The 23,881-nt window shown below is 58.4% G+C and overlaps 8 protein-coding genes across 8 annotated transcripts; 5 read left to right on the top strand and 3 right to left on the bottom strand.

The window, feature by feature from the left end:
- Positions 1 to 1,062: 1,062 nt before the first annotated feature.
- GGTG_00162 (hypothetical protein) lies at positions 1,063 to 1,615 on the bottom strand (the record flags this gene model as incomplete). Its single annotated transcript, XM_009217903.1, has 2 exons — positions 1,063 to 1,198; positions 1,485 to 1,615. 2 exons carry the CDS (start codon positions 1,613 to 1,615, stop codon positions 1,063 to 1,065), a joined length of 267 nt encoding a protein of 88 aa, XP_009216167.1.
- A 137-nt stretch (positions 1,616 to 1,752) lies between these two features.
- On the top strand, positions 1,753 to 3,933 carry GGTG_00161 (hypothetical protein). The gene has a single exon (XM_009217902.1). The coding sequence runs from the start codon at positions 2,556 to 2,558 to the stop codon at positions 3,492 to 3,494; it is 939 nt and encodes a 312-aa protein (XP_009216166.1). The 5' UTR covers positions 1,753 to 2,555; the 3' UTR covers positions 3,495 to 3,933.
- A 1,188-nt stretch (positions 3,934 to 5,121) lies between these two features.
- GGTG_00160 (hypothetical protein) lies at positions 5,122 to 6,486 on the top strand (the record flags this gene model as incomplete). Its single annotated transcript, XM_009217901.1, has 2 exons — positions 5,122 to 6,017; positions 6,060 to 6,486. The coding sequence occupies 2 exons, from the start codon at positions 5,122 to 5,124 to the stop codon at positions 6,484 to 6,486; spliced, it is 1,323 nt and encodes a 440-aa protein (XP_009216165.1).
- Positions 6,487 to 7,217: 731 nt separating this feature from the next.
- GGTG_00159 (hypothetical protein) lies at positions 7,218 to 8,248 on the top strand (the record flags this gene model as incomplete). Its single annotated transcript, XM_009217900.1, has 2 exons — positions 7,218 to 7,220; positions 7,550 to 8,248. The coding sequence occupies 2 exons, from the start codon at positions 7,218 to 7,220 to the stop codon at positions 8,246 to 8,248; spliced, it is 702 nt and encodes a 233-aa protein (XP_009216164.1).
- A 1,258-nt stretch (positions 8,249 to 9,506) lies between these two features.
- GGTG_00158 (hypothetical protein) lies at positions 9,507 to 12,976 on the bottom strand. The gene is made up of 5 exons (XM_009217899.1): positions 12,402 to 12,976; positions 11,085 to 12,292; positions 10,495 to 10,769; positions 10,247 to 10,297; positions 9,507 to 10,038 (listed from the first exon to the last, which is right to left on the bottom strand). Exons 3-5 carry the CDS (start codon positions 10,717 to 10,719, stop codon positions 9,991 to 9,993), a joined length of 324 nt encoding a protein of 107 aa, XP_009216163.1. The 5' UTR covers positions 10,720 to 10,769; positions 11,085 to 12,292; positions 12,402 to 12,976; the 3' UTR covers positions 9,507 to 9,990.
- Positions 12,977 to 14,464: 1,488 nt separating this feature from the next.
- Positions 14,465 to 17,253, top strand: GGTG_00157 (hypothetical protein). Its single transcript, XM_009217898.1, has one exon. It carries the CDS (start codon positions 14,767 to 14,769, stop codon positions 16,603 to 16,605), a length of 1,839 nt encoding a protein of 612 aa, XP_009216162.1. The 5' UTR covers positions 14,465 to 14,766; the 3' UTR covers positions 16,606 to 17,253.
- A 344-nt stretch (positions 17,254 to 17,597) lies between these two features.
- GGTG_00156 (acid phosphatase) lies at positions 17,598 to 19,662 on the bottom strand. Its single transcript, XM_009217897.1, has 2 exons — positions 19,219 to 19,662; positions 17,598 to 19,144 (listed from the first exon to the last, which is right to left on the bottom strand). The coding sequence occupies exons 1-2, from the start codon at positions 19,453 to 19,455 to the stop codon at positions 17,933 to 17,935; spliced, it is 1,449 nt and encodes a 482-aa protein (XP_009216161.1). The 5' UTR covers positions 19,456 to 19,662; the 3' UTR covers positions 17,598 to 17,932.
- Positions 19,663 to 21,213: 1,551 nt separating this feature from the next.
- On the top strand, positions 21,214 to 23,244 carry GGTG_00155 (hypothetical protein; the record flags this gene model as incomplete). Its single annotated transcript, XM_009217896.1, has 3 exons — positions 21,214 to 22,016; positions 22,073 to 22,154; positions 22,222 to 23,244. 3 exons carry the CDS (start codon positions 21,214 to 21,216, stop codon positions 23,242 to 23,244), a joined length of 1,908 nt encoding a protein of 635 aa, XP_009216160.1.
- Between the last annotated feature and the right edge of the window lie 637 nt (positions 23,245 to 23,881).

Genomic DNA, 23,881 nt, shown 5'->3' with positions numbered 1-23,881 from the left:
AAGGGCTTGTGGAGGCAAAAGCTGGGGTTGGGAGATGGTGGGGGTTCCCTGCGTCTGTCTGCCTCTCTCACATAGTAATTGGGTTGCGAATCCAGGTTGCGCCAAGCCGTCTCGATCTGGATAAAGACGAGGAACAATTTCTCAAAATCACCCGTCATCAACCTGGAGCCCGGTCTGGTCCGGAGCGGCTGGTGCTGGTGGAGGGGACTGCGCATGGCATAGACGCCGAGTAGACGGTCTGGCCGATTTCTAGGTGCATGCCTGCCCACCCCGGCGCTTTGCAACCAAGTAATGGAATCGGCCCGTTCATTTGGCAGCACCTTGCGATGTTAGAGCGAGTCCGAGCCTAGGCAGCCCGGCGATCTCCATATCCAATGTTGACCACGACTTCTGGCATCACTCTCTGTGGGCATCCGACAAGCAGTGGGTTGTTTCTAAGGATTTATTTCCCCAGCTGCCGAACAGTCACCCACCAGTTACCTATGTCGCACCCGAATTGCATCATCGGCATCACAACGATAATTTCGAGATTGACCTGGCCAAGTCAGAGGGTGCCGCGTTGCCGTACTTTCGGCCTCTGGTATCCGCCATGCGTGAGATTGCGGGAGAACTTGGAAATCGGGTTTGGCCGGCGAGACATTGAAAGCGGCTGTCCGTAAGGCAACATAAAGCAACAAGTCCCGCCCAAAGGAACAGGCAGCCACAGTGGAGTCCGGTCTCCAGGCAGCTGTGCCCGGCGCCAACAAACAAACAAACACCACCTGCAATTGGATCCCACCTACATGCATCCATTACCACCACTCACCTCTGTTTTATCCTTGTCGTCCTGAAGTTTCGTTGACTTCAATGCTGCCTTTCTCGCGACGTTCCCCGCCACTGACACCCTGTGCTCTCGCGCAAACGACGGCGAGTGGCGAGGACAGATGTCTGCCTCCCATTTCTGTCTCGGTCTCGGTCAGGCGGGGACGCACAGATGGACTGACCTCTTGGTTTCATTCTGCGTCTGGCCTCCTGCAGCAACCCGTCTTCTAGCTGCAACAAAGCTGCGGGCGAACATGCAGTCTAATGCTGTGTTTGCATCTGACTAATTCTAGCAGGCCTCGTACCAGGCCTCGTTCCGCACACCGTCGTCCGCCACCAATGCATCCCCTCCCTGGGCGTTGACTTCACTCTGTCACCTCCCCTTCCCGCTCCCGGCCTGTCAGCCTGCTGTCAGCTGTATTGGTGTCCGGCTATTCGGCAACCGCCTAGATAGGCATTTTGTCTGCCCGCTGAGTGGGGATGTGGTTGCGGCAAAGCTGAGTTGCTGCGCTGGCACACAGATGCCCAACCCTTGTTTGCTGGGCGTAATCGTCCAGAACCGAGACTGCGCCCACGCTGGATCGCGGGGGAGAGGCTCTCGGGAAGCTACGTCGCCCGGCTGCGCTGGACCACGCCGGCTGCGCCGCACATTTGTGTGGTCCTCGCTGTGGTGTCCGTGATACCGCAGCTGGGCGTCCAGGGAGGCGGCCACGAAATGGAGGGGCGGGCACCGGCCTGGTAGGCCAGTGAGGAAGCGGGCCTCGCGTCGCCCAGCTTCTTTGCAGCGCGCCCGCATGCAGTCCGCGGACGCCATATCACGTCCTAGTCTTCCTTGCTCCTCCCCTCCCGCAGCTCGGGGCTTCGACCCCGGCGCCTGGCTCTCCAGTCGTTGCCCGAGACGTAAAATAGTACCCACTTTTTTTTTCATCACCCGCATGGGCTATCAGCCCCCTTCGACCTGGCCCTTCTCCTCTAGGTCTCTAATAGAACCATCTTTGAGGCTCTTGTGTACCTAGGTACTTCTTCCGTACCCCTCTGCATCTTGCTTGCCCGGTGTATCCAGGCCGCTTGCATGTTCCGGCCGCAACTGGTCAAGCTGCTGGACAAAGGCGGCCCCTCGCTGCCTCCCCTGCACCCATGCATCGATGCAAGTGCACGCTCGCCGTCATCCCCAGTGCAGTCGTATCCCGCCCGACTTCAGCGCAGGAGAAAGCTGGCCGTTGCCCCGTTCTGGTTGCCTCCTTGCCCCTCATAGACACCCGGTGAGAGAATGTTTGTTTGTCCACATCAAAGAATCACGAGCCCGGGATATAACTCTCTTCCCATGCCCGTGCCTCTTCCGCTCCAGGAACTGATCGTCGTCGCCCAGATTTGTGCCCCCTCCTCAACTACCCCGCGCATTGCCCCCTACTAAGCCCACGCTATAGAACGCCCAGCTGGCGTCTGGCTTCGTGTATCATCACAAAACTCTTGTCCACTTCGTCCCCTCGCCTTCCATCACCTTTATTGCCTTACTCGCCCGGCGCGATAGCATTCATCTTAGAGAGCCGAAATATCAGTCATCCCATCCTTTCACAGGGGCGTTGCTACCCTTCAAAGCTCTGACCAGATTCTTTGCTTTTGCTGCCTTCGTTTCGCCCCGGGACGCACACCGATAGGTTGCCCTTGGTCAACCGTGCCCGGCTTCGACTCCGAGCACGAGCCAAGATTGCCCCAAGAGCCCAGACGACCCGGCCCCCAGTCATACGTACACCATGGGACGATCAAGCTCCCGGAGGTCAAAGGGCTCGAGCAGCTCTTCCTCGTCTGGCTCGTCGGTCTCGTCAACCACGAGCACCAAAACCACCCGGCACAACGTGCCCATCAAGTCGGGCAGCTTGGCATGCATGGTCTACTTCGCGGGCGGCCGCCCCAGCCGCCACTCCCATTTCAGAAAAGAGATCACCACGGTTGAGAATGACTACGGCGACTACACCACGGCGTACAGCACCGACACCTGGTATTTCGTCCGCGGCTCCTACTATGACGACGACGACGACGGCTCCTCGTACAGCGGCAGGAGCTTCGGGAAGCCGTCCGGCCCCGGCCCCATGGGCCCGGGAGGCCCAATGGGGGTCGGCGGGATGCGGCCGGGAGGCCCAATGCCGCCCGGTGGGCTGCGGCCGGGGGGTCCAATGCCGCCAGGTCCCGCGGGTTCTATGGGCCCAATGGGCCCAATGGGTCATCATGCAAGGCCCGGAGTCCCTCCTATGGGACCTATGGGGCCCATGGGCCCCGGACAAGGCCCGCGAGGCGGTATGTCAAGGCCTTCGGGAACCGTCGAGGCCGTCGATGACGACGACGAGTCCTACGACGACGACGACGACGACGACGACGACGACGGCGACGACTACAGCGAGAGCGACAGTGACGGAAAGCAGCAGCCCGGGCCCGGCCGCGGCCCGCCCCCGATGCAAGGCATGCCGGGTGCAATGTTCCCAGGCCAGCGCCCGATGCCCCCGCACATGTCCGGCGGGCCGCCCCGGGTGCCGCCAGGCTTCCCTGGAGTCGGCGTGCCGGGCGGGCCGCCGAGGCCCCCTGGGATGCCCAACGGGCCGCTACGACCTCCGGGGATGCAGGCGATGCCGCCCCGGGCCGGCCCTGGACCCCGCATGGGCGGCCCTCCGCCGCCGCCTCCGCCCATGGTTGGCTGATTAACCACCATCTCCGTTACCGACCTATCCCATCGTCAGCAAGACGCAAGGCGTGTTACTCATTTTTGTGGCTCTGGAGCTCTTACATTGATTTTGGGGCGCTTGGCTCGATTTGCCCCCCTCTTACTCTCCGTTTGCATGTTTTTGTTTGCCGCGGCAGATCAGTGTTTAACTGGGTCGACCGCTCATGATTAACGATAGTAGCATCTTTCTTTTTGTACTTGTCTCCAAACATTCCGCCTGTACGATATAAGCATCTCGGTTTTGGATTAGGGATTTCCATCTCCCGTTTTCCGTCACAAGGGAAAAGGAAGGGACACAGCACTCGCCGGGCAGCCCGGTGTAAAACACCTACATACTTCGCTATCTAGCAAAGGATCATGTTTTTTTCTCATCAGAGCACTTGCCCGACGGGACCCTCAACGACCATGGATTCCCCTCCCGTGTGTGACAGACAACAAAGGATCTTGCACTACATGGATGCAGATAGCACTCCATCGCTATCCCATGTCGTGCACCCTCTGTACCACGCAGTGCTGGAGCACGGAACCGACGGGCGGTTCCAAGTGATTCGATTGGCATGCGTCGCGTACGCGCGCATATGTTGTGTGTGTGTGTGTGTGACTGGGAAGCAGCGCTTCCTGCAATGCCACCATGGCCGCGTCCACTCTTGGATCGTGAATGGCTCGCTCTGTCCCCTCCTCCTGCACACCCACATTGCACACCAAATTCGGCCTACTCCAGCGCTAACCTGCTCCGTGTGCACAGTCGGGCGAACGGGGGCCCTTAATGATGTGCAGTGTTGTGCACAGCGACGACGACCCCCATCCCCTTCCCTCCACTCCGTCTAATTCCTCCCGGCTTTCCTGAATGGAAGTGGCGCCGAGCACGCGTCCGGGTTCCTCGGTGGACTGTATGGTTCCCGGACAGGTGACCTTGGGTGGGGTGTTTTGGAAGTTGTCGAGATCCGAATGGGATGAATGCCAGGCCGTCTAAATATAGGTGATGGTATGAAGCTCCCCTGACTGCTTTTTACAGAATCAAAGCTGCAGATAAGCAATATTTAGTAGGAACTTGGCGGGATGAGCTGTCTGACCTGTTTCAGGAGGCATTACTACAGAGCACATTTTATGTGGTGGCCTGACGCCTACCTAAGGAGGACAAGAGCGCGGATTCTCGCCGGAAAGTGCTCAATACAAAAAGGATGCACCGTATTATCCAAAAAGTCCAGAATTACTCTAAGCCTTTTTAAGTCTAGCGGGAACCCGTTATCCAGTCGACTGTCCTATCAGAAACAAAGAGATGATACGGTAAGCGCGAGGGTCACTAGTGCAGGGTACCCAAGTAGATGGATAAAAAACCGCCGTGCCGCCTCACACTCACCTCGGAGGTTTTGCACGGGCGGTTGGGTTGGATATTGGTGGGTCTTGGATATTGGTGGGTCTTGGATATTGGTGGGTCTTGGATATTGGTGGGTCTTGGATAGTGGTGGGTCTACACAGTTGGGTGTTGGGTCCTAGCCATTTTGCTACCAGGCACCAGTGCACCACCCCCACCGCATGCGTCCGAGCCTAGCTGGAGGTCTGGCACTGCGGGAGATAGATCGGGCACATGTTCCCCGAACAAGATGTCGATCAACATGGACCTTCGCGCGGCGACCTGGGAGGAAAACCCGCAGCTGCACTCCCTATTCTTCTCATCTTTCCCAGCCGAAATCCGCCGGGCAATATACTCCTACGCCTTCGACGTCGAGATCTACACGTATGGCGATTTTGAGGTTTGCCATGACTTCCGCATCACCCCCAATCATGACGGCGGCCCTGACGACGACATACGCGACGAGCTCGCCAAGTTCCGCCGGCGCTGTGGTGGCGGTGTTGAAAGTTTGCGCGATGCGCTCCGGGGATGGACAAGCGAAACTCCGTGGAGGTGGCGGGGCCCTAAGCAGTACCATCCAGGCCCCTACCACCTAAAGCACTACCACAAGTACAGGGGTGACGGCCCTTGGGCCGACCCAGATGCCCCCGAATGGACTTGCACGTCTGAACGTCCCGGCTATGTCGGGAGGCCTGTCCTCCGGCCCGGCGGCATCCTGCTCGCGTGCCGACGGGCCTACACCGAGGCCCAATCCGTTCTGTTCGAGGAAAATGAGCGCCGCTTTGCTGTCCCCGAGACACACGCCCACCCCGACCGCGTTTCTATACCTATTGAATGGTCCCAGGATCGCCAGCGATGGGAGCGCAAATTCACAACCATCCATCTCCTCGCGAATACAGACTGCATCCGCTGGGCCATGTTCCCAGAACAGCACTTCCTTCGCGACGTTAAACACCCACGCTTGACGATCCGGGACTGCGATTGGAGAGGCTTGCATCATAGGTGGAAGGACGTGATCGTGACGGCCTCCAATATCGCAGAAATCAAAGAAGAGTGTTGGTTTCATTGGTGGTGGGAGCGCCGCCGGGGGTCCTACGGCATTGTCCGAGACTTGACTGAAGACGGCGATTTCATGATTATGGATCCGTTCGTCCCTCACAACGAGACGACCTCCGCTTACGACCACAGTTATTACGGTCACGACCAGAATTCTCCCATCCCATTTCCTAGACTCATACCTCATCCTTTTGATGGTGGGGAGGTAGACTTGCTGAAAGAGAAGACGTCCGGAAACGGGGCTTTCGGGGGGGAACCCGTCGCCATGGAGGCGGACAACGAGAGACGACATCCACGCCCGTCTTGGGTTCCGCCCTCGATCGACTTCATCCAAGGCGGATGGGGCTGTGAGTTCACCAACATGCATCGAATCGAAAAGTTCGCCATAACCTTCGATGCCAGCGAAGCGGACCGCCCTTTCGTCGCCATTCTCGTCGATTGGGCTATCCGGGCATGGCGCTTTCCTCTCAACCCAGCCCAAACGGGGGTTATCACTATCTTTCTGCGGCCGGAAACCCGATCCAAAGAATGTCGTGGCGTGGCACACGTGCCAACATGAGGGGTACTTGTCCATATTGTCACGAATATCTAATGTGTCACAGTTTTTCCCTGTGCGGCGCCCCTGAAGACGATGGGGAGTATTGCGACCACCCCGAAATGCACTGAAAGATTCGAGAGTGGTTCTTGATGGACCTCGGTCCCAGGATGTACACCTAGACAGTTACCTGGACCCCGAGACGACATGACGATCCTGTTGAGAACTCGCTCCCTTTGCGAAACTTTATCGAACCGGCCGATTATGACTTGGGGGACGACGGCGGCGTCTCTGCCGGGGAGGAAGAAGTGGTGGGAGACAAGTGATGAGGGATCTGGACGCAATGCCTCCCAGAGCCAGACAAGTCTCCGTCTTTACTCAACACGAATCCCTGGCTCCCATTTGACATTAGCCAATCGCCGATGTTCTCTGTTCGCCCTCTTCATTCTCCGTATCCCTTCTCCCAGCCCACTCCCTGCTTCTCGGCACTTGGGAGCAGCCACAAGTAGCTCGGGCCGACTGGGCTGGTCCGATGGCGGTCCTGGGTGTATGGGGCATCTGATGGATTACTAGGCTCCCGGGTTAATATGTCACTAAGTGCCTAGGTAGGTAGCAAGGTGTCTATATCTAGACCTCTCCAACCAACGGTTGCGGCGGTGCATGTTAGGAGTGGGGATCCGCACCGCTTTCCTTCCATCACCTGTCCAGTTTCCATGTTTGTTGGTTCAGCACCGGTGACTGCACTCACCCCAGATATGGTTAGCCGAGATCTAAATCCGGCGTGGCCAACGAAACTGGATGCAACTGTTTGCACAAGGCCCGGCTAAGAGCGCTGCACTCGCCAGTGCGTTAGTAAAGGTGCCAGTGTGATGCTACCCAACTTTGCGGCGTGTGGGCAAGCTATCATCGTGCGTCGTCACGGATGAGGCTCAGAATTGAACATGTTTCCACTTCCCCAAGCCCACCTAACTCTGGCAGGACTGTCGGATACCACGCAGCCCTAGTAGGTGCAGTGCATAGCCGCATGCGCAGTTTTGCATGCTACCATCTGTTGGTGCATGGCTTACTGTAATGCTGGCGCACGAAGCCGTCACGCCGTGAGTATCAGTCGCATTCCGGCGAGGCTCCAAAGCCGGACACCGCCACGGACCGAAAGGCCGACGCCAGCGCCGACGGAAAGTCGGGCACCGGTACCAGCCAGAGTCAAGACCAGGGTGCCGGGACCGGGAGAACGCAAAGGACAACCAAGAACGAAAGACCCGCCTACGGCGCCCCAGCAAAGGCCGATGCGAAGGACCTCCGCTTCAAGGATCTCAAGCTGGAGGACATGGCAACGCTCGCCAATGATCCGTACGAGTTCGTGTATAACCCGCGTGAGAAGGTTACGTGGTTCCAGGCCATGGACAAGAAATGGAAGGCCGGGCCCTACTACGGCGGTAGCAGCAGTGGCGGCGGCGGCGGCGGCGGCGGCGGCGGGCACACGATGGACCTGCCGATCAGGCGCGGCCAGTCTCGGCAACAGCCGCCAGCCAGGGGCGCGGGAGCGACGCCGCCGCAGAGCCGGTCCGGAGGAGGGGGCTCGGGCTCGGGAGGCACGAGCGGCCGGCCGCCACCGGCGACGGGCCAGCCAGCGACGCAGCCCGGAAGGGCCGGCGGGCAAGCTCCCCCGCCCAGCCAGAAGCCGAAAAAGCAGGACGGAAAGCAGCAGGGGGGGTCGGGGTCGGGCGGTCAACAGGGTTCAAGCTCGACCACCAAAAAGAGCCCGGGTTCGGGGAAGAAAGGGTGATCTTCTGGGGTTTGGAGAAGTCTGTTTTGTCCGCTCATTTTTGAGCCATCTCAACGGGTTGATTTGGGTTCAGGTTTGTCCTTTTCATTCTTTTTCGCTTTTCTTTTGTGGGTATACTGCCTACCCCCTTGGCGTTTGGTTTGTTCGTTTGTTCGTTTGTTCGTCGTCTTCCTGTACTTGTTGTTTTCATATTTCGGTTTAAGGCGTTAATATTGATCATTTCTTGCTTTTCGCCATCTCGTCGTCTGCTATCCCTCTTCTTCTATTATTCGCTAGCTATCAATCCAAGGGCTGGAGAAATGCGAGGGTTACAGGCAGCCTCTGAGGAAGCCTGTGGTATAGCCACCTACTACCTACACATGTATCTATCTATCACCTTGGTCCTATATGCATTAGTATCATGTGTCCTGTCATCCTCACAGTGGTTCCTCAGCACCGTCCGCCCTGGTGGCCCGTCTTGGCCGTGCATTTCGCATATGTTTCTTCCTGTACCTTCCAACAGGACCAAGTCGCGTCAGTCAATGATGTCGAGGCGGGTTTGCTAGAGCATTTGTCTCTACATCGATATGGCCGTCACATCCAGCAAGAAACGAGGCTGGAGAATGGGACAAGTCGGGGAACAGGCTAGAAAGTGGAACGTCTGTAATTCTTTCTCTCGTCAAAAAACCTCAGGGATGGGGATGTTGGGGACGGTCTCTTCACGCGAAGATGGCAAGTTTTTCTTGAACAAGACACAATCGAAGGAGCGGAGGGCGGCCAGGCTGGGCGAGATGCCTCATTAGCGCAACATCATCCTCTGCCAGCGGTCGCCCATTATATAAAAGGTGGGTAGCCAGGCCCTCGGCTAGAACAGCCACTAAAGCCTCGTTCGGCAATATGGCTACGAACAAGGAAAACGGGCCTGTGTGTGTTGGCCGACAAGTCGATGTCAATGCACTATGCCGATGTACCTCGAACTTCCATGATTGCCTAGACTTGACGAAACTGCACGATCTGCGGGATCATATGAGCGGCATCGAGTAAGCCGTAAAACGAAGGTCAACGAGAGGAAAAGAAGGGTTCGCTCCGCCGTCCACCGCAGCGGTGCGGGAAGTGGGAAACGGAAGGCTTGTCGGTCAGGCTAGCGCCGCGGGTGAAGCGTGAGGGAGCGACTACGGGGGCACCTATCTACGCGCGCGGACGTATGAGTTCGCTATGGAACGGAGACGTCAGACCATGTGTTCGTTTTGTGTCTCCTGTTACCGCTGCTTTGCGAAGCCTGGGCAACCGATAACACAGTTTGATCGGAGGGATACAAGAACATTAGCGAAAGAATGAGCGACGAGAGACTAGAGACCGGGGACGGCTGAACTCGCTCGGCAGCAGCCTACGATGCATGAGGCCAAAGTGGATGGCAAGTAGCGGGGAAACGGCAATATATACCGAAACAGAGAGTATTGCGATACATAGAGAGGAAAAATATAGGGGGCTGGAAAGTGCAGACCTCAATATCCCAAAGCCTCCGCAAGGCGGGTCATCGGTTCAACCAAAAGCAACGGGGTTCTCGTCTGGTGAGACACGGTACAAAATATAGGATAGATGAACCGAAGGGCGAGGGCGAGTACGGGGGATATATGGCGTCGATATCAAACATCAGAGTATTACAAGATGGTGAATGTGGAAGCTTCCAGGTTCGCCATCTAGACGCAAGAAACACTCGATAAACGGAGGAAAATCCCGTGCCTAACAGCCTCCGCAGTGATCTAGACCACGGGCTCCTTCTTCTTGGTTGTCGTCTTCGGCTTGGTATCCTAAATCCAGGCGGTCAGCCAGCTTGACGCGGAGAAAAGCGAGGAAACAGCTTTCAAGTGAGGCCAGAGATCCCGGACAGTGACCAGCCGGTGCAAGATCCCATGTCGTCCGGCTTAATATAGCCTCCCCATCGCGCTAGAGAAAAAGAATCCCTTGCGCAGACTGTGCGAGCGGCCGTGATGAGCGAGCGAGGGGCTGTGCAAATACCTTTACTACCTTTTCAAGCTTGCCCTCAACCTTACCGGTGGCCGTCTTGACCTGATTCGATGTTAGCCGATGTCACACTCGTAGCCTGTTGGCCGGGAAGCAGTAGATACGGGGAAGGGGAGTGTATATTCGCGACCGCCCTGCGCCCATTCGTGCCGTAAGCGACCAATAACACAGCCAGTAGCAGGGCAAACCACGCCTTCACCGCTCCAAACACCAGTGAGCCCAATATAGAACTGTGTCCTCACCTTCTTCGTAACAGGGCCCTCCGCCTTGGGGGTAGCCTTCCTCTTGGTCACGCCGGCGGGTTTCGCGCTTTTAGCACCAGGCGCAGGCTTCGTCTTGGTGTCGTGGGCAGCAGCAGGTTTGGGCTTGGTGGTCTTTTTGCGCGTGATGGTCGGGGCGGTATCCACGACGGGAAAGACGCGCGGCTTCGAGTTGCCGGTCGCCGAGCGAGTGCCTTCACGAGCCATGTCTGCGGTGTATGAGGTAGGGCGGCTGCTGCTATGGGCAAAGTCGGCGTCTTTGCAATTGTTTCGCTTTTCTTAGCTTCAGGGATCCCCCGCAACGTGGCTGTGGACAGCGCGCGAGGCTAATAACCCAGGATATTGGCGAGAAGCAGGCGTACACACCCTGATCCTGATAGAAAATGGCGCCGCACTACCGGCGCAATAAAGAGAGAGAGAAGGCGAATATAACAGCACGAAAGCACAGAGGGAACGCGACGCAACAGGCGGGGAGGCTGGGGTAGGTTTCGTCGCGCTCGTCACGCAATCGAAACGTAAACAACAGGCACACTTGATCGCGACCGCACATTGATAGCAGAAAAGGAGCTCACCTGGGCCTAAAATTGGAGCTCTGCCGTTAAAAATTCAGAGAGAGATATGGGATTCGTATGGCTGGGCGAAAGGTAATTTTGATGATTTAGGATTGTTTGGGAGGAATTGAGAATGGATTGTTGGATGAAAAGCGATGGAAGGGGGTCAGAGAAAGTGGATGGAGGAGCAAGAGGGGGGCATGGAAAAAGATGAGGGCGCTGCTTGTCGCATGCGCTGCGTTGGGCGGGCGGCTTCGCGCGCCGGGCGCGAAGAGCTCCCAGGCCCGTTTCTGGCCGTGGTATTGAAAACAAGGCGGCCAGCGGCAGAACCGGGAGAGGAAAGGGGCAAGTCCCGAGGAGCGGGAGCAGTGTCAAAAGGGTGGGAGGGGTGCTACACCAGCCGCCGACTTGGACAGACAGTGTTCATCTGACCTGGACCAGTGACATTTCGCCAGGGCGGAGAGCTGCTCGCCCGGCGCGATGCCTGTTGGGCAAGTAGAGATCGAGACGACGGGTGGGCTAGCTTGAAGGGCGAAGCGCGCGACGAGATGGGTGCGAGGACCACCGGACCAGCCTGTTAGCAGACAACCTACCTACCTAGGTACCTACCAAATGGCGGGGATTGGCGGCGGCGATATCTAATCTCTCACGGCGTCCTGTCGGCTCTGCCGTGATTGAGCAGCGCAGGGTGCCGAAGCCAGGGAGCTGGAAGCGCGCGTTTCTGCGCTACCTACCCGCCAAACCTGGAAGCTGATCCAGGCAGGCTACAGAAGGCGCCACCTACACATCGACTGGATGGGTAGGCCGTAGGGTAGAGGTGTGGTGTCATTTGCCATGATCCAGGCAGAGAGAGTCCTGCTGAACTTGCCAAGCAGGCAAGTCCCAAGAAGCAACTAAACCCAACCTGGGTGTTGGTACGATTGCGAAGGCGCTGTGCTGGTGGCGAGGAACGGCGGGGTACTGTTGCGTGTCGCGCAATCTGGAGCGCATTGGGGCATTTCCTCTGCCTTAATTCGCAGCCGACCCCGTGTTCTTGTCCCAGTTACGCCCCTGGGTCGGCACGTGTTTGGTAGGCGGGGGGAAGCAGCGATTGACGCCATGCCTAACCAGCCGCGACCAGAAATAGATGTGGCCAGCCGGGGCTGTCATGATGTGCTCGGGATCATCTCGCTGACCGGGCTGTGCTTGGTGGAAAGCTTGCGCTGGCTTTTAGAAGCGGCGGTTTGGTTCTGTCCTCCAAGGGTTCAATATTGGGATCCAACCATGAGAAAAACGGAGAAGTGACCACGCCACATCAAATGTCGGCATGTGTCGATGCCAACGGCGCGGTCTACTCACGAGGTCAATAAACGCTGCATTGCCCCCTTGGCTCTCATTTGGCCAGACGGGGCGTTCGGTTGGGTCGTTTCTTCCGTCGTTCGGGTTTGAAAGAACGGCTGCAATCCTGGCAGTCGGGCAGTACCCACAGGATGGATATGCTTCCGCCCAGCTGCACGGATTAATAGGATTCTAGGCGAGCTGGCGGTGAAGGAGACACGCACAAGCATGTTGCATAGGGAGGTGCCCACCGCTGGATGAGGCTGTTTTCTGTCTTTGCCCGACAGTCAAGCAGCCGCACTCGAGTTTCAAACTTTGTTGCGTTTCACGTCCACTCAGAGCTTACGCTTGTGTCTACGCGGCTGAAGATGGCAGCGGCGCTTATCCACGGGAAAGGAATGCGTGCGGGCGATGGAGGCGCCGGTGTCGCAGGTTGGGCAAAGAGCATCCGAGCGAGAAATACAAAAGCAAAGGAAGAAATGAAGCACTTCCGCAGTCAGCCGTATCCATTAGTAGGAAGGGGAGACGAGGCGGAACAAGAATAGATCCTGACAACCACATAGAACTACTGTCGCCGGAAGCGTCGTGGCACATGGTATGTAGGACTCCATCCCACTATTGTGACTTCTAGAACCTCAATGTCCACTTCTGCAAGTTCAAATGCGGGCCTCGGACATGCTCGTGCGGCTAAAATCATCCCCACTTCCAACAAAAGTTCAATCTCTTCATAACACCTACCTGCCTACCTACATACCTGCCTGCCTATCGTCCAGTGGCGAGGCCTTTGCCGCGTAGCATCCCAACACCCTAGTGTACCGGCGTGTCGGAGCGGGACAAAAGGACTGATCACTGCCTTCGCCTGTTGTAGGTATCAATCTAGGAAGGCACAAACTGGCTGCCCGTACATGTCTCGGTTCCAGAGCTTGTAGCCCCGTTGTTCGTGCGTTCATACCGAGGGGCGCACGTGGTGGGCAACCCCCTTCTTGAGAGCAACAACATGTCTATGCAGGATTCCTGGGATGCCCATGAGAATTGGCGACCGGCTGGATACCATTGCCTTGGTGTCGGAGCGGGCTCGCAGGGAAGAAGGTGTTCGGGGTTGTTGTCTTCGTCGCAGAGCCCATGCTGTCGAGTCAGAAGATGACAAACGTCGTCAGCCTCTCCGCGTGGTCAGGAGCGACTTCGGCGCTGGGCGCCATAAACGATCTGCAGTGTGCCTGCGCAACGCCACAAACGTAGCATGCCATGCCTCCTTGGCCCCAGTGAAGTGAGAGTGACAATGCAGTCCTGCATGCTCCTAGGGCTGTTTTTTTTTTTTTTTACCTTGGAGTGCTTATCCTGTCATCCTGTCCCACCCCAAACGGACAGAGCCAGTGAGCTGAGGTTCGCGCGACGGGGTTAACCAAAAGGAACAATCTTGGGCGCCTGTCACATGGATGCCGTTGTGGGGTTTCGCTCCCGTGTTGGAATTGATTGCCGTCGCGAAGGCCAGACTGGCAGAAAGAGGGTAGCACTGCGAAATCCTTCCGAGCTCAGTCAGCTACGTAATACCTACGTCGTAGGCATCCGCCATTGGATCATCCTAGAATGCGACGAGAGCCTCGGCGCTGCCGCCTTCTTTTGCCAGCATCGAACGGATCCTGCCTCCTGTCTGTTCTGCGGCCAATTGTCCTCTCCCGGTGCAGCAGGACAACCCGCCGTTGTGACATGATGCCGGGTAGCAGTGACAGCCCAGTCGAGGAATGCGTGCATCCATCAGCCGCATCCAGTATCCGACGACGTGCCCACGTCCCCTGTGGCGCCCTCGCTGGGCAGGCGCAGTCCTACAATCTTGTGGCTTCAGTGGGCTTGAGGGGGAGACGGGGGCTAGTCCCGATCCAACGTCAGCCGGGAAGAAGCAACAGGGGTAAAAATTGCTTCACGAACATCAAATAAGGCCGGCAATTTGGCTACTGCAGGAGGTGGGCGCCGCTGCCGAACGTCTAGTGGCTGAGTGTTGCTGGTCAGGCCCGTGTGTGCAGGTGCAGCGCAGGGCGGGCGGGTGCGGTGGGCTGTGCCCCAGCCTGCCCATCCATGTTTCACACCCCTGGCCGTGATCCACGCGTAGGCGGGCTCGACTGCCGGCGACGAGCCGCGCTCCTGAAAAATACATTGTCGAACTATTCCATGGGCAATGGAAGTCTTTGCGTCAGATCCGGGTCTCGTCTCAGCGAGTGCTCAACCTTCCTGGCCCTCGCCCGCTGAAACCTTTCGCCTTGCGCACTGCACTGCCACCAACACCGTGCAGGAAGGCTCGACGCCTCGCGCATGGTGCACCCAGCTGAGTTGAGCTTGTGTCTCGCCCGACCGACTGCGCGGCGGCACGCTAGCTGTCCCTCCTCCCCCAATGCAGCCCAGGCTCTTTCCCAGCAGCCAAGTCGAGTCTCGCCGACCAACAAGACAGACTCAGACATTGCCCTCTGGTCGCGTCGCTCGCCTGCGCACCTCCTCCATCGCCCAACCGCCCGCCCACCTCGCCAAAGCACGAACGCCCTTCTACTCCGACTCGTCGCCCAACTCGCCCTTCTCGCCATACTCAGACATGGCGACCACACGCCCCCGAGCCGCCTCCGGCTCGGAGGAGCGCAAGCCCTACCTCGACCAGCCCCCGCCGTCGCCCGCCTTTACGTCGTCGTCCTTCACCTCGACCATTGACCTCGAGAGCATGGACGACCTGCCCCCGACCGACAAGAGATACTACCACAACCCCAGCAGACGAAGACCCTACAGCCTGGCCGTGTGGGCCCGTGCCAGGCTACGAAAGGCCCGACGAAGCCTCCGCAGACACCCGTTGCAGGCACTTGTGCTCTGCCTCCGATGCCTCGTTCCCGTCGTCCTCACCGTCCTGATCCTCACCCCGCTCTTCGCCCCTTCATATCTTCGACCGCCCTCACACTATCGCGAGCTCAAGGCCCGGTGCCATGGCAAGGCGGCAGAGCCCGCGTGCGCGAACCCCTTCCACGAGAAGGTGTTCATATCTGTTAGCCTCTACGATAAAGGGGGCCATCTGACTGCCGGCCAATGGGGCAAGGCGGTCCTCGAGTTGATACACCTAATCGGCGCCTCCAATGTCTTCCTGAGCATATACCAGAACGACAGCGGCCCCGAGGGTGCTGCGGCCCTCGAGCAGTTCCGAAGAAGGGTGCCGTGTCGGCACTCGATCGTCAACGACAACCACGTCGGGCTGTCCGACTTTCCAAACGTCACAATGCCAGACGGCACGCAGAGGACCAAGCGCCTCGCTTACCTATCCGAGATGCGCAACCGGGCGCTGTGGCCGCTAGATCGGCTCAATGCCCAAGAGGGCGTGGTGCCGTTCGACAAGATCCTGTTCCTCAACGACGTCGCGTTCCGCCCCGTGGATGCGGCGCAGCTGCTTTTCAGCACCAACATCGGCCCCGACGGCCGGACACGCTATCTGTCGACGTGCGCCCTCGACTTCTTCCACCCGCTCATGTTCTACGACCTGTACGCACAGCGCGACTCCGAGGGCTACTCCAACGGCCTTCCCATATTTCCTATTTTCAGCCGCTCAGGGCATGGCACCTCCCGGGCCGCCGTTCTGGCCCAGAAGGACGCGGTCCCTGTCAGCTCCTGCTGGGGCGGCATGGTGGCCATGCAGGCGCGATACGTGCAGAACCTGACTCCAGAGCTGCCTCGTCCCGACTTCCGCGACATCGGCGCCCACGTCATCGACCCGGCACAACCCCGAAATGTCTCGACCCCGATCCGGTTCCGGCACGAGCCCGAGGTCTACTTTGATGCGTGCGAATGCTGCCTCTTCCACGCAGACGTGGCCCAAGTGGCTCGGCAAGCCGATGCCAAAGATACGGAAATCTTTGTGAACCCATATGTGCGCGTCGCCTACAGCTGGAAGGTTCTCAGCTGGCTGCCTGTTGTGCAGCGGTGGGAGCGCCTATTCTCGGTACCGCAGCGGCTGCTCAGCCCAATGGTCGGACTGCCGACGCACAACCCACACCGCACCGTGCAGGAGGGCGACGGTTTCGTCGAGGAGATCTGGGACACGCAAGAGAAGCGTTGGCGGCTTGTACAGCGAGTCGGCCGCAACGGTCTCTTCTGTGGCGTGCGCGAGATGCAGCTCGTGATGCAAAGCGAGCGCGCCGAGGACGTCAACTGGATCAATACGCAGATGCCTCCTGGCCAGACGCTGAACTTTCCGACATGAGAACAAGAAAAACGAAGCATAAGACAAATCACGGGCAAGAACATGAGTAATCAAGGGAGAAGAAAAAAAACATGAAGTAAAGGGCAGGGCTGGCTACCTTACGAGGAAGGCAGAAATGCGGTATCAATACGAGATCATGGTGCATCAAGACCTACAAGGTAGGCAACTTCCCGGCCTCGCCACGAATGGCCTGGCCAGTCGGCACGGGTGGCCCGGTATGGGTGCCACTGAGAGTCCGTCCGGCCTGGTGCCAAGCCGGCCCCCGCTAATGCTTAATGCCGTCTTCCGAAGGGCGGCCTGCCTCTCGCTCTTGTACATTTTTTTTTAAAGAAAAAAACCATTGTCGGGTGTTCCGGGCGCACGTCAGGTTTGCGTTGATTGGGTATACACATTTCTTTTTTAATTGGCTTCTGCTGTCACTTCTTTGTCCTACTTTTATTGCCACCCCAGCACGGCTGCTACGCCCTGTCTTATTAGTCCCTGACGGTCTATTGACCTGTTCCCTTGCCTCGATATATACATACTAGACACTGGCGGTGCTGAGGAACGTAGGATATCAGACCGAATCAAGCTATTTACAAGCTCAGATACTATTGTCGACTTTATGACGAGCCGCGCTGTTTTCTAAGACTTTGCAGTCGTTTTGGCGTAAAGAATCACGGCATGTCGCACCCCGTCCCCTTCCTTCTGGTCTCGGTACTCTGCCTGTTTCCCCAAAACCAAGTGATCGGACAGGACAAGCAGCATGGCGGGCGCGATCCCACTAGTGAACAGCTTGAGCCCCTCCCAGCTCCGACCTGGCCTGGTATGGCCAAGATGCTGGCAAAGAAATGCCCATAGGGATGGGGAATTGCCATGGCTGATGTGGAGGCTCGGGGCGGACGATCGGCCAGAAAGCGGTCTTTCTGACCTTGTTCCATTACGCGGCGATGAGACGCTTTGAAACCCCATTGTTTAATCAACCGAGTGCCACTTCTATAGTAGTTCTGGGGGTATAATACAATGGGCGCACTGAAAATACCCTTTTGGCTCGCAGCCTTTCAATCCAACATGTGCCGACAGACGGAAGTTGGTTCAATACGACTTCTAGGATGATGTTGACACGGTGATGAAATTGGATGGATGACGCTTTAAATAAATGCAGAGGGTTGCCCTTTTCGGGTGCTATTAATCCCTAGTATAAACAACTAAAAAAAAAACAGCCTGGCAGACCCTGCCATGTGCGCTGTGTATCCAGAATGATGCTTGCTTGCTAATATCCAATGCGAAATCATGGGCTCGTAAGCCGACTATAAACGGGGAATATCAAAACAAAGGAGAAACAAAATTAGAGCAAGCTCAGCAAGCCCGCCACGACTAATGCCACGCCCCCGACGCACGACACACCCGCCGACGCCGCCCTGCCGGCCGCGTTGTGGACCTTTGGCTTGTCCGAGGACGAGGCGCCGCCGCCGCCCGGCGCGGGGCCCGCGCCGCCCGCGTTGACGGCCCTGCCGCCCCTGACGCGGGTGGCGGCCGTGTTGGAGCCGGAGCGGTCGTCGTAGGGGAATGCGTCCGAGTAGTTGTAGGCCGGCCCCGGGAGGGCGGACCAGGCCTTGACGACGGCGGGCAGGATGCCGTTGCCGGCGGCGCAGGTCGACTTCGTGTCCGGGACGGGCCACCAGCCGGGCGTGTAGAGCTTGTCGGAGGCCGGGCCCGGGTACGACGCGTTGAAGAAGAGCGACTCGAGCGAGCGGGCGGCGGCGCCCGCGTCGCCGCCGCCTGGCATGACGTTTTGGTAGCTCGTCTTGTTGGCGACCAGGGACAGAATGTTGGCGCCGCAGTCCCAGCGGCCGAGCGACGGGAGCCCCCAGTTGGCCGAGACAGTCGAGATGGACGAGTAGTGGTTGTAGAACATGGTGTCCTGGCTGCCGCGCAGGGACGCGTCGACGGCGCCGCCGAGCAGGACGGTGAAGACTCGGTTCTGCGTCGGGTACACCTCGTTCTCGTCAAAGGTAAGCATGACGAGCGTCCCGTCCATAAAGTACGGGTCCTTGAGCAGCGGCTCGAGGAAGGACCGGGTCCAGCGGGCCGAGAAGCGGTAGTTGGTGTCGTGGCCGTCGTTTGTCATGTTGGGCGTCATAAAGATCCACTGCGGCAGCTTTTTGTTTTTTAGGTCCTGCTCGAAGCTGGTGAAGTTCTTGATCTGGGAGGCCCGGTCCGGGTTGTTGGCGATGCTGTCGAACAGGATGAGCGGGTTGTGCTTCCGCATGTAGTCGTTGGCGTAGTTCTTTTGGTTGGAAAAGTTGAAGCCCGGGTACCCGGCGTAGGGCATGTGCTCCTGGTAGGCGGCCCACGAGATGGACTTGGTATCCAGCAGGTCGACCACGGTGCTGATGTTTTCGGGGAACCTGAAGAAGTCTCCGCTGTCCATACCGAAGTGGTCGCCCGCGGCAGCAGCTGCGTAGTTGGGCTGAGAGGGGTGCGTGACGCCAAAGTGGTTTGTCAGGAGGATCCCCTGGCTGGCAAGCCACTGAAAGTTGGCATCGCCTGCAGCAGCCTATCCGCGGAACAGAAACGGATCATCGGTTAGCTGCCTTTCCGTCCTCCAGGAGGACCTCTAGAACCACCCACCTTGTAGTTTGTGTTCTCAAGCCATATCTGGATGAGTCTGTCAAAGGCAACGCCCTTGACGTTGGAGGTCGGGGATGAAACGCGGGCGGTTGCCTGTGCAGCACGGATCTCGTCCAGAGACATTTTGGGCGCCTGCTGTGGTGGCTTCCCTTTCCGGATGACGGGCGGCCCCGTGAGGGTGGCGCTGGCAGCTGAGCCGAGCAGGGCCGCCAAGCCCAAAGCAGTTGAAAGTCTCATTTCTGCGGAGGGTATGCGAGGCTAGGAACGGAGGGCGGGCTGGGCAGGGATGCACCACGGCAAGGGATGCCAGGGGCGACAGCCAACAGCCAGAAGCTTTGGGCAGTTGCTGTTATAGATATAGTATAATCTGTCCCCGACAGGAGACTTGATGATCACCTCATAGCTGGCCAGAGTAGATGTGCCGGAACGCGAGGCCATTCGGTGGAGGGCCGGAGGGAGAGCCCAAAGGCCCTGGCGAGAGGGCCTTGCGACCTTTTAAGCAGCAACGGCGCCATCGCCCACTAAGGCTCCGCGCAGGGGGACGGCGGAGGCGGCAGTAAGAAGACATGGGTACCTGGGAGGGCGCTGCTAGTGTGCTCGTGTGAGCGGACTGCGCAGCGGGCAAGGGGGGTGGGATGGGCGAGGTGGCGCGCTAGTCAGGACGAACCACCGAGCTCCCAAAAAGAAATGGCAAGATGGGAAACGCCGACAGCCAGCCTCGAATGCAACCACAGCTGGCGGGAGGACACCTCAGCCACGAGGCGAGGAAAAGAACAAGGGTTGGTCGACTGCCGGCAAAGGATCCAAGGGTCGAGGGTCTAGGCTGGTCCACGGACCCCTGACGAGATCTGGATCGGTGCAATGTAGACAGAGTGCTTGTTTTCTTTGTGTCGCGCCAAGGACACCCTCCTAGGGGGGGGTTGTTCGGTGGAGGGTACGCGTGTCCTCGCCAATCAATCCGCCATTTGGCTCAAGCGGGGAGGGCATCCGGAGACAAGAGACAAGATGTCTGCGTGCTGGCCGGACTGACTTTGCTGAGTGATACCTCTCAGGTGGTGTACCTTGTGCCGGGCACATGCTGGTAAGCCTTTGAGACATGATTGGACGTGCAGGGCTGGGGCCGCTATTTTGATCGTGGCTGACTGCTGACTGGTGCTGCAGCAGCCTGGAAACGGAACAAAAAAAACCGCAGAGCAAAATCGTTGATGCCGTTTTGCCGTCTTTGTGCGAAGCCCAGGCCAAAAGAAGACAATGCGATCTGCCCACTAGCCTGATCTATCTTCATATTCGCCTCCATTAGCACAAACCATCTCAAGATGCTCGCGCGAGGGAAACGGACCGCTTTGGACTTGCCGGGGCCGCTACTTTAGATGCGACATGCAGACGAATTTGTTTGCTATCCGGCTCCATGCTAACCGGATTCCGAGTTGCTGTATACATTGCACGGCAGGTGCATGGTGTGCGCCCTGGTGAGATCATAGTTGGACACAAACGAGGGCTAAGCATGGCGTTCCTGAGGGCCATCCCGCTTGCCGTGTCGCTGCCATGGCGAGATGTGTGTGGTGCGACGGGATAGAGTGATCCATCTCTTCGTTTAGGTCACCTCGTTCAGGGATCTGGAGTTTAGGTCTCTTGGTATTGATCACTGTGTGAAGCGCAGAAGTTCTAGGCCAGGAAGGAATGTTTTTCCCGCCTTTGAAACCTATGGACTGATGGCGGGTACGGTCCACCAGCCCCCACCCCACTCAAATGGGGAAAGCCACCCCTCCTCCGCAGACCACGAGACCCTGCACGCATGGACGAATTTTGAGGCCCAGCCAGCTGGCCAGCCTGCCTGGGTTCAATCAAGCCACTGTGCAAAAGCGACAACCACCTCAATCCAACACTGCAATCTTGGGGCCAGCCTCAACCTGCCCCCTTGAGTGCCATGCTCCCATTTATGGCTGCACCCCCGTGATACCAGCCAACAAACAGCCATTTTCTATTCGTGCCGCCATGGTGACGCGGGGCCTTTCGCCGCGCACCACGGCCATCATCGGCCTGGTCGTGGCCATCAACATCATCGTCCTCTCGCTCGGGCTCAAGTCTGGCCTGAGATTCCGGGCCGCACCGCTCTTCGGCTTCGTCGGCCCACCCAATCACACCCGTCCAGCCCCTCCTCGCCTGCCGGGACTTCCCGTCCAGCCCGGCAGGCCTGAGGAATGGAGGCTGAACACGGACCGCGAGTACCTTCTGGACATGGCTTGGGACTTCAACGCCGCCCCGACAACCAGGAGCTACGAATTTGTCATCACCGAGGGCAAGGCCTGGCCAGACGGCGTCGTCCGTGACATGCTGCTGGTCAACGGCCAGTTCCCCGGGCCCCTGATCGAGGCCAACCGCGGGGACAGGATCCTGGTGAACGTCACCAACATGCTCGCCTCTGAGCCCACCGCCATCCATTGGCACGGGATCCACCAGCGGGGTACCCCCTGGTTTGACGGCACCGCCGGCGTCACCCAGTGCGGCATCCCCCCTGGACAGTCGCTGCTCTACAACTTCACCCTTGACGGCCAGTTTGGCACCTTTTGGTGGCATGCTCATCACTCGGCCCAGGCCATCGATGGCGTCCTGGGGCCCATGGTCATCCACGCCCCAGAGGAGGCAGCTCTCCGCGAGACCTACCAGCATGACAGGGTTCTCCTCCTGCAAGACTGGTATCACGACACTAGCAAAGTCGATATTGCCAAGTACATGGCGCCCAATGTGGAGAACAATGAGCCCATCCCCTCGTCTGGGCTCATCAACGGACGCAACTAGTATGCTCATACACCGGGTGCATCGCAGGTCTTTCTTCTCACTGACTCTTGAATAGCTTCGACTGCGCTCGCTACGGCCCCGACTCTGGTAAATCGTGCTACGGCAACGTTTCGCACTCTGTATTTACCTTGGAACCTGTCAGTTATCCCGCTCCAAACTTGCCCTGCTTGAAAGCCCCCCTAACCCCGCCCCTTTGGTCAATAGCACACCAAGACCCGCCTCCGCCTCATCAACGGCGGGGCTTTTGCTAGTTTCGAGTTCTCCGTCGACAAACACTCTCTGAGTGTCATCGAGGCCGACAGCACTTTAACCAGACCACACACAACCCACCGACTGCCAATCCACGTCGGCCAACGATACAGTGCCGTTCTGGATACTAACCAGGAAGCGAATGCTAACTACTGGATTCGAGCGGCCATGGTCAAGTTTTGTTTCAAAGGAGACGAAAACCCGGTGCTGGACTCGACGACAAGAGCAGTTCTCTCCTACGGCGGCAAGACGGACGCCACTCTCGCTCCTGACCCTGCGCAGTCGATTGACTGGCAGGGGGAGGCGAACGCAGTCGTCTGCAAGGATCCGGAGGATGCAACACTTGTGCCTCTGGTCAGAAAACCGCCACCACCAGCGACTCGATTCGTCGCCGTCGATTTCCATTTTGCCATCGGCGCGAATCAAATGTCATACGCAAAAGCCAACGAGACGGTCACCTGGAAGCCGCAGAGTAACTCGACCACGCTGCTGGACGCGGTCGAGGGTTTGAGATCTCCCGTCGCGGCGAGCTGGTCGATACCGGCTCCAGAAGGCCGGGTTGGGGTATTCCAGCAAGACCAGTACGTGGTCGGGGTCAGCCACGACACCACCGAAGTTGTGGACCTGCTGGTGTATAGCCTTGACGACGGCAGCCACCCCTTCCACTTGCACGGGCACGACTTCTGGATCATGGAAAGGGGTGGTGGCGCCTTTAACTGGACACGCTACCACGGCGAGGTTACCGTGTCGGGACCGTCTGTTGCCGATAGACCCCGGAGGGACACGGTGACGATCGAGCCCTATTCGTGGGTGCTGGTTCGCTTCATTGCCGACAACCCGGGCCTGTGGGCGTTCCACTGCCATATGGCTTGGCACATGGAGGCCGGGCTGCTTCTGCAGTTCATGAGCGGGGCGAGCACGTTGGCCAAGACCGACATCCCGGAGCACATTGTTTCCCTCTGCGCCTCAGCGGGGTGAAGTGAGGGGCAGGCGGAGCCAACGTCCCATTTGCAGCAGGGTCCGAGCGGGGGTGGGAAGAAAATCTCACAGCATGAAGCCCTTGATGCGTCTTGATCGCACTCACCGCTTTGCTTTCTCTCCCATGCTTTGGCTACATTGTCAGCAGGGGAACCCAGGATATCAGTCTGGTCGGGAGAACAGCCGTACCCAGGGCTGGGCTTGGCATCCGGCCTCGGAAATATGTCTCCGCCCAGCTTAGATGCTGGCGTGGCGTAGGTGTTCTACACAAGGCTCGGGCCGTGGCAGCAAAGCCTCGCCCCAGGGCCTGCACTCCGATTAGACAGCGATACCCAAGGACTGGGCTGGGCTCCTCCAGGATTCATGCATGCCCACTCAGGGTCTGAAGGTTAAGGGAACATGCGAGTCATCGGGGCTATGACGTCGTGCTCGAAAAGAGCGCACGCTGCCGTTTGACAGAGGCTGCCCCCCACACTGGAGAGCCGATCACCCGCTTGTTTGCATGCAACCTCGCTCAAACGTCTGCGTGGGATGCGGTCAAGCTGCTTAACACCAATAGCGTTGCACGGCGGCTCAACGTGAGGTAGACTGCTATGCGTGTCTGCGGTTCCGCTCCACAAAGGGTGCGCCCCAGCGG

This window comes from Gaeumannomyces tritici, assembly GCF_000145635.1.
Source record: "Gaeumannomyces tritici R3-111a-1 unplaced genomic scaffold supercont2.1, whole genome shotgun sequence".
In the NCBI taxonomy this organism is placed as follows: domain Eukaryota; kingdom Fungi; phylum Ascomycota; class Sordariomycetes; order Magnaporthales; family Magnaporthaceae; genus Gaeumannomyces; species Gaeumannomyces tritici.
This window is presented reverse-complemented; position numbering and strand designations above follow the sequence as displayed.

Bases quoted from the DNA above. Each gene is read 5' to 3' on its own strand.
- GGTG_00161 (XM_009217902.1), top strand. From the start codon at position 2,556: ATGGGACGATCAAGCTCCCGGAGGTCAAAGGGCTCGAGCAGCTCTTCC.
- GGTG_00158 (XM_009217899.1), bottom strand. From the start codon at position 10,719: ATGGCTCGTGAAGGCACTCGCTCGGCGACCGGCAACTCGAAGCCGCGC. The intron at 10,298-10,494 runs GTGAGGACACAG...ACATCGAATCAG, and splicing joins AGGGCCCTGTTACGAAGAAG to GTCAAGACGGCCACCGGTAA. The intron at 10,039-10,246 runs GTATTTGCACAG...GCCTGGATTTAG, and splicing joins AGCTTGAAAAGGTAGTAAAG to GATACCAAGCCGAAGACGAC.
- GGTG_00157 (XM_009217898.1), top strand. From the start codon at position 14,767: ATGCAGCCCAGGCTCTTTCCCAGCAGCCAAGTCGAGTCTCGCCGACCA.
- GGTG_00156 (XM_009217897.1), bottom strand. From the start codon at position 19,455: ATGAGACTTTCAACTGCTTTGGGCTTGGCGGCCCTGCTCGGCTCAGCT. The intron at 19,145-19,218 runs GTGGGTGGTTCT...TTCCGCGGATAG, and splicing joins TTGAGAACACAAACTACAAG to GCTGCTGCAGGCGATGCCAA.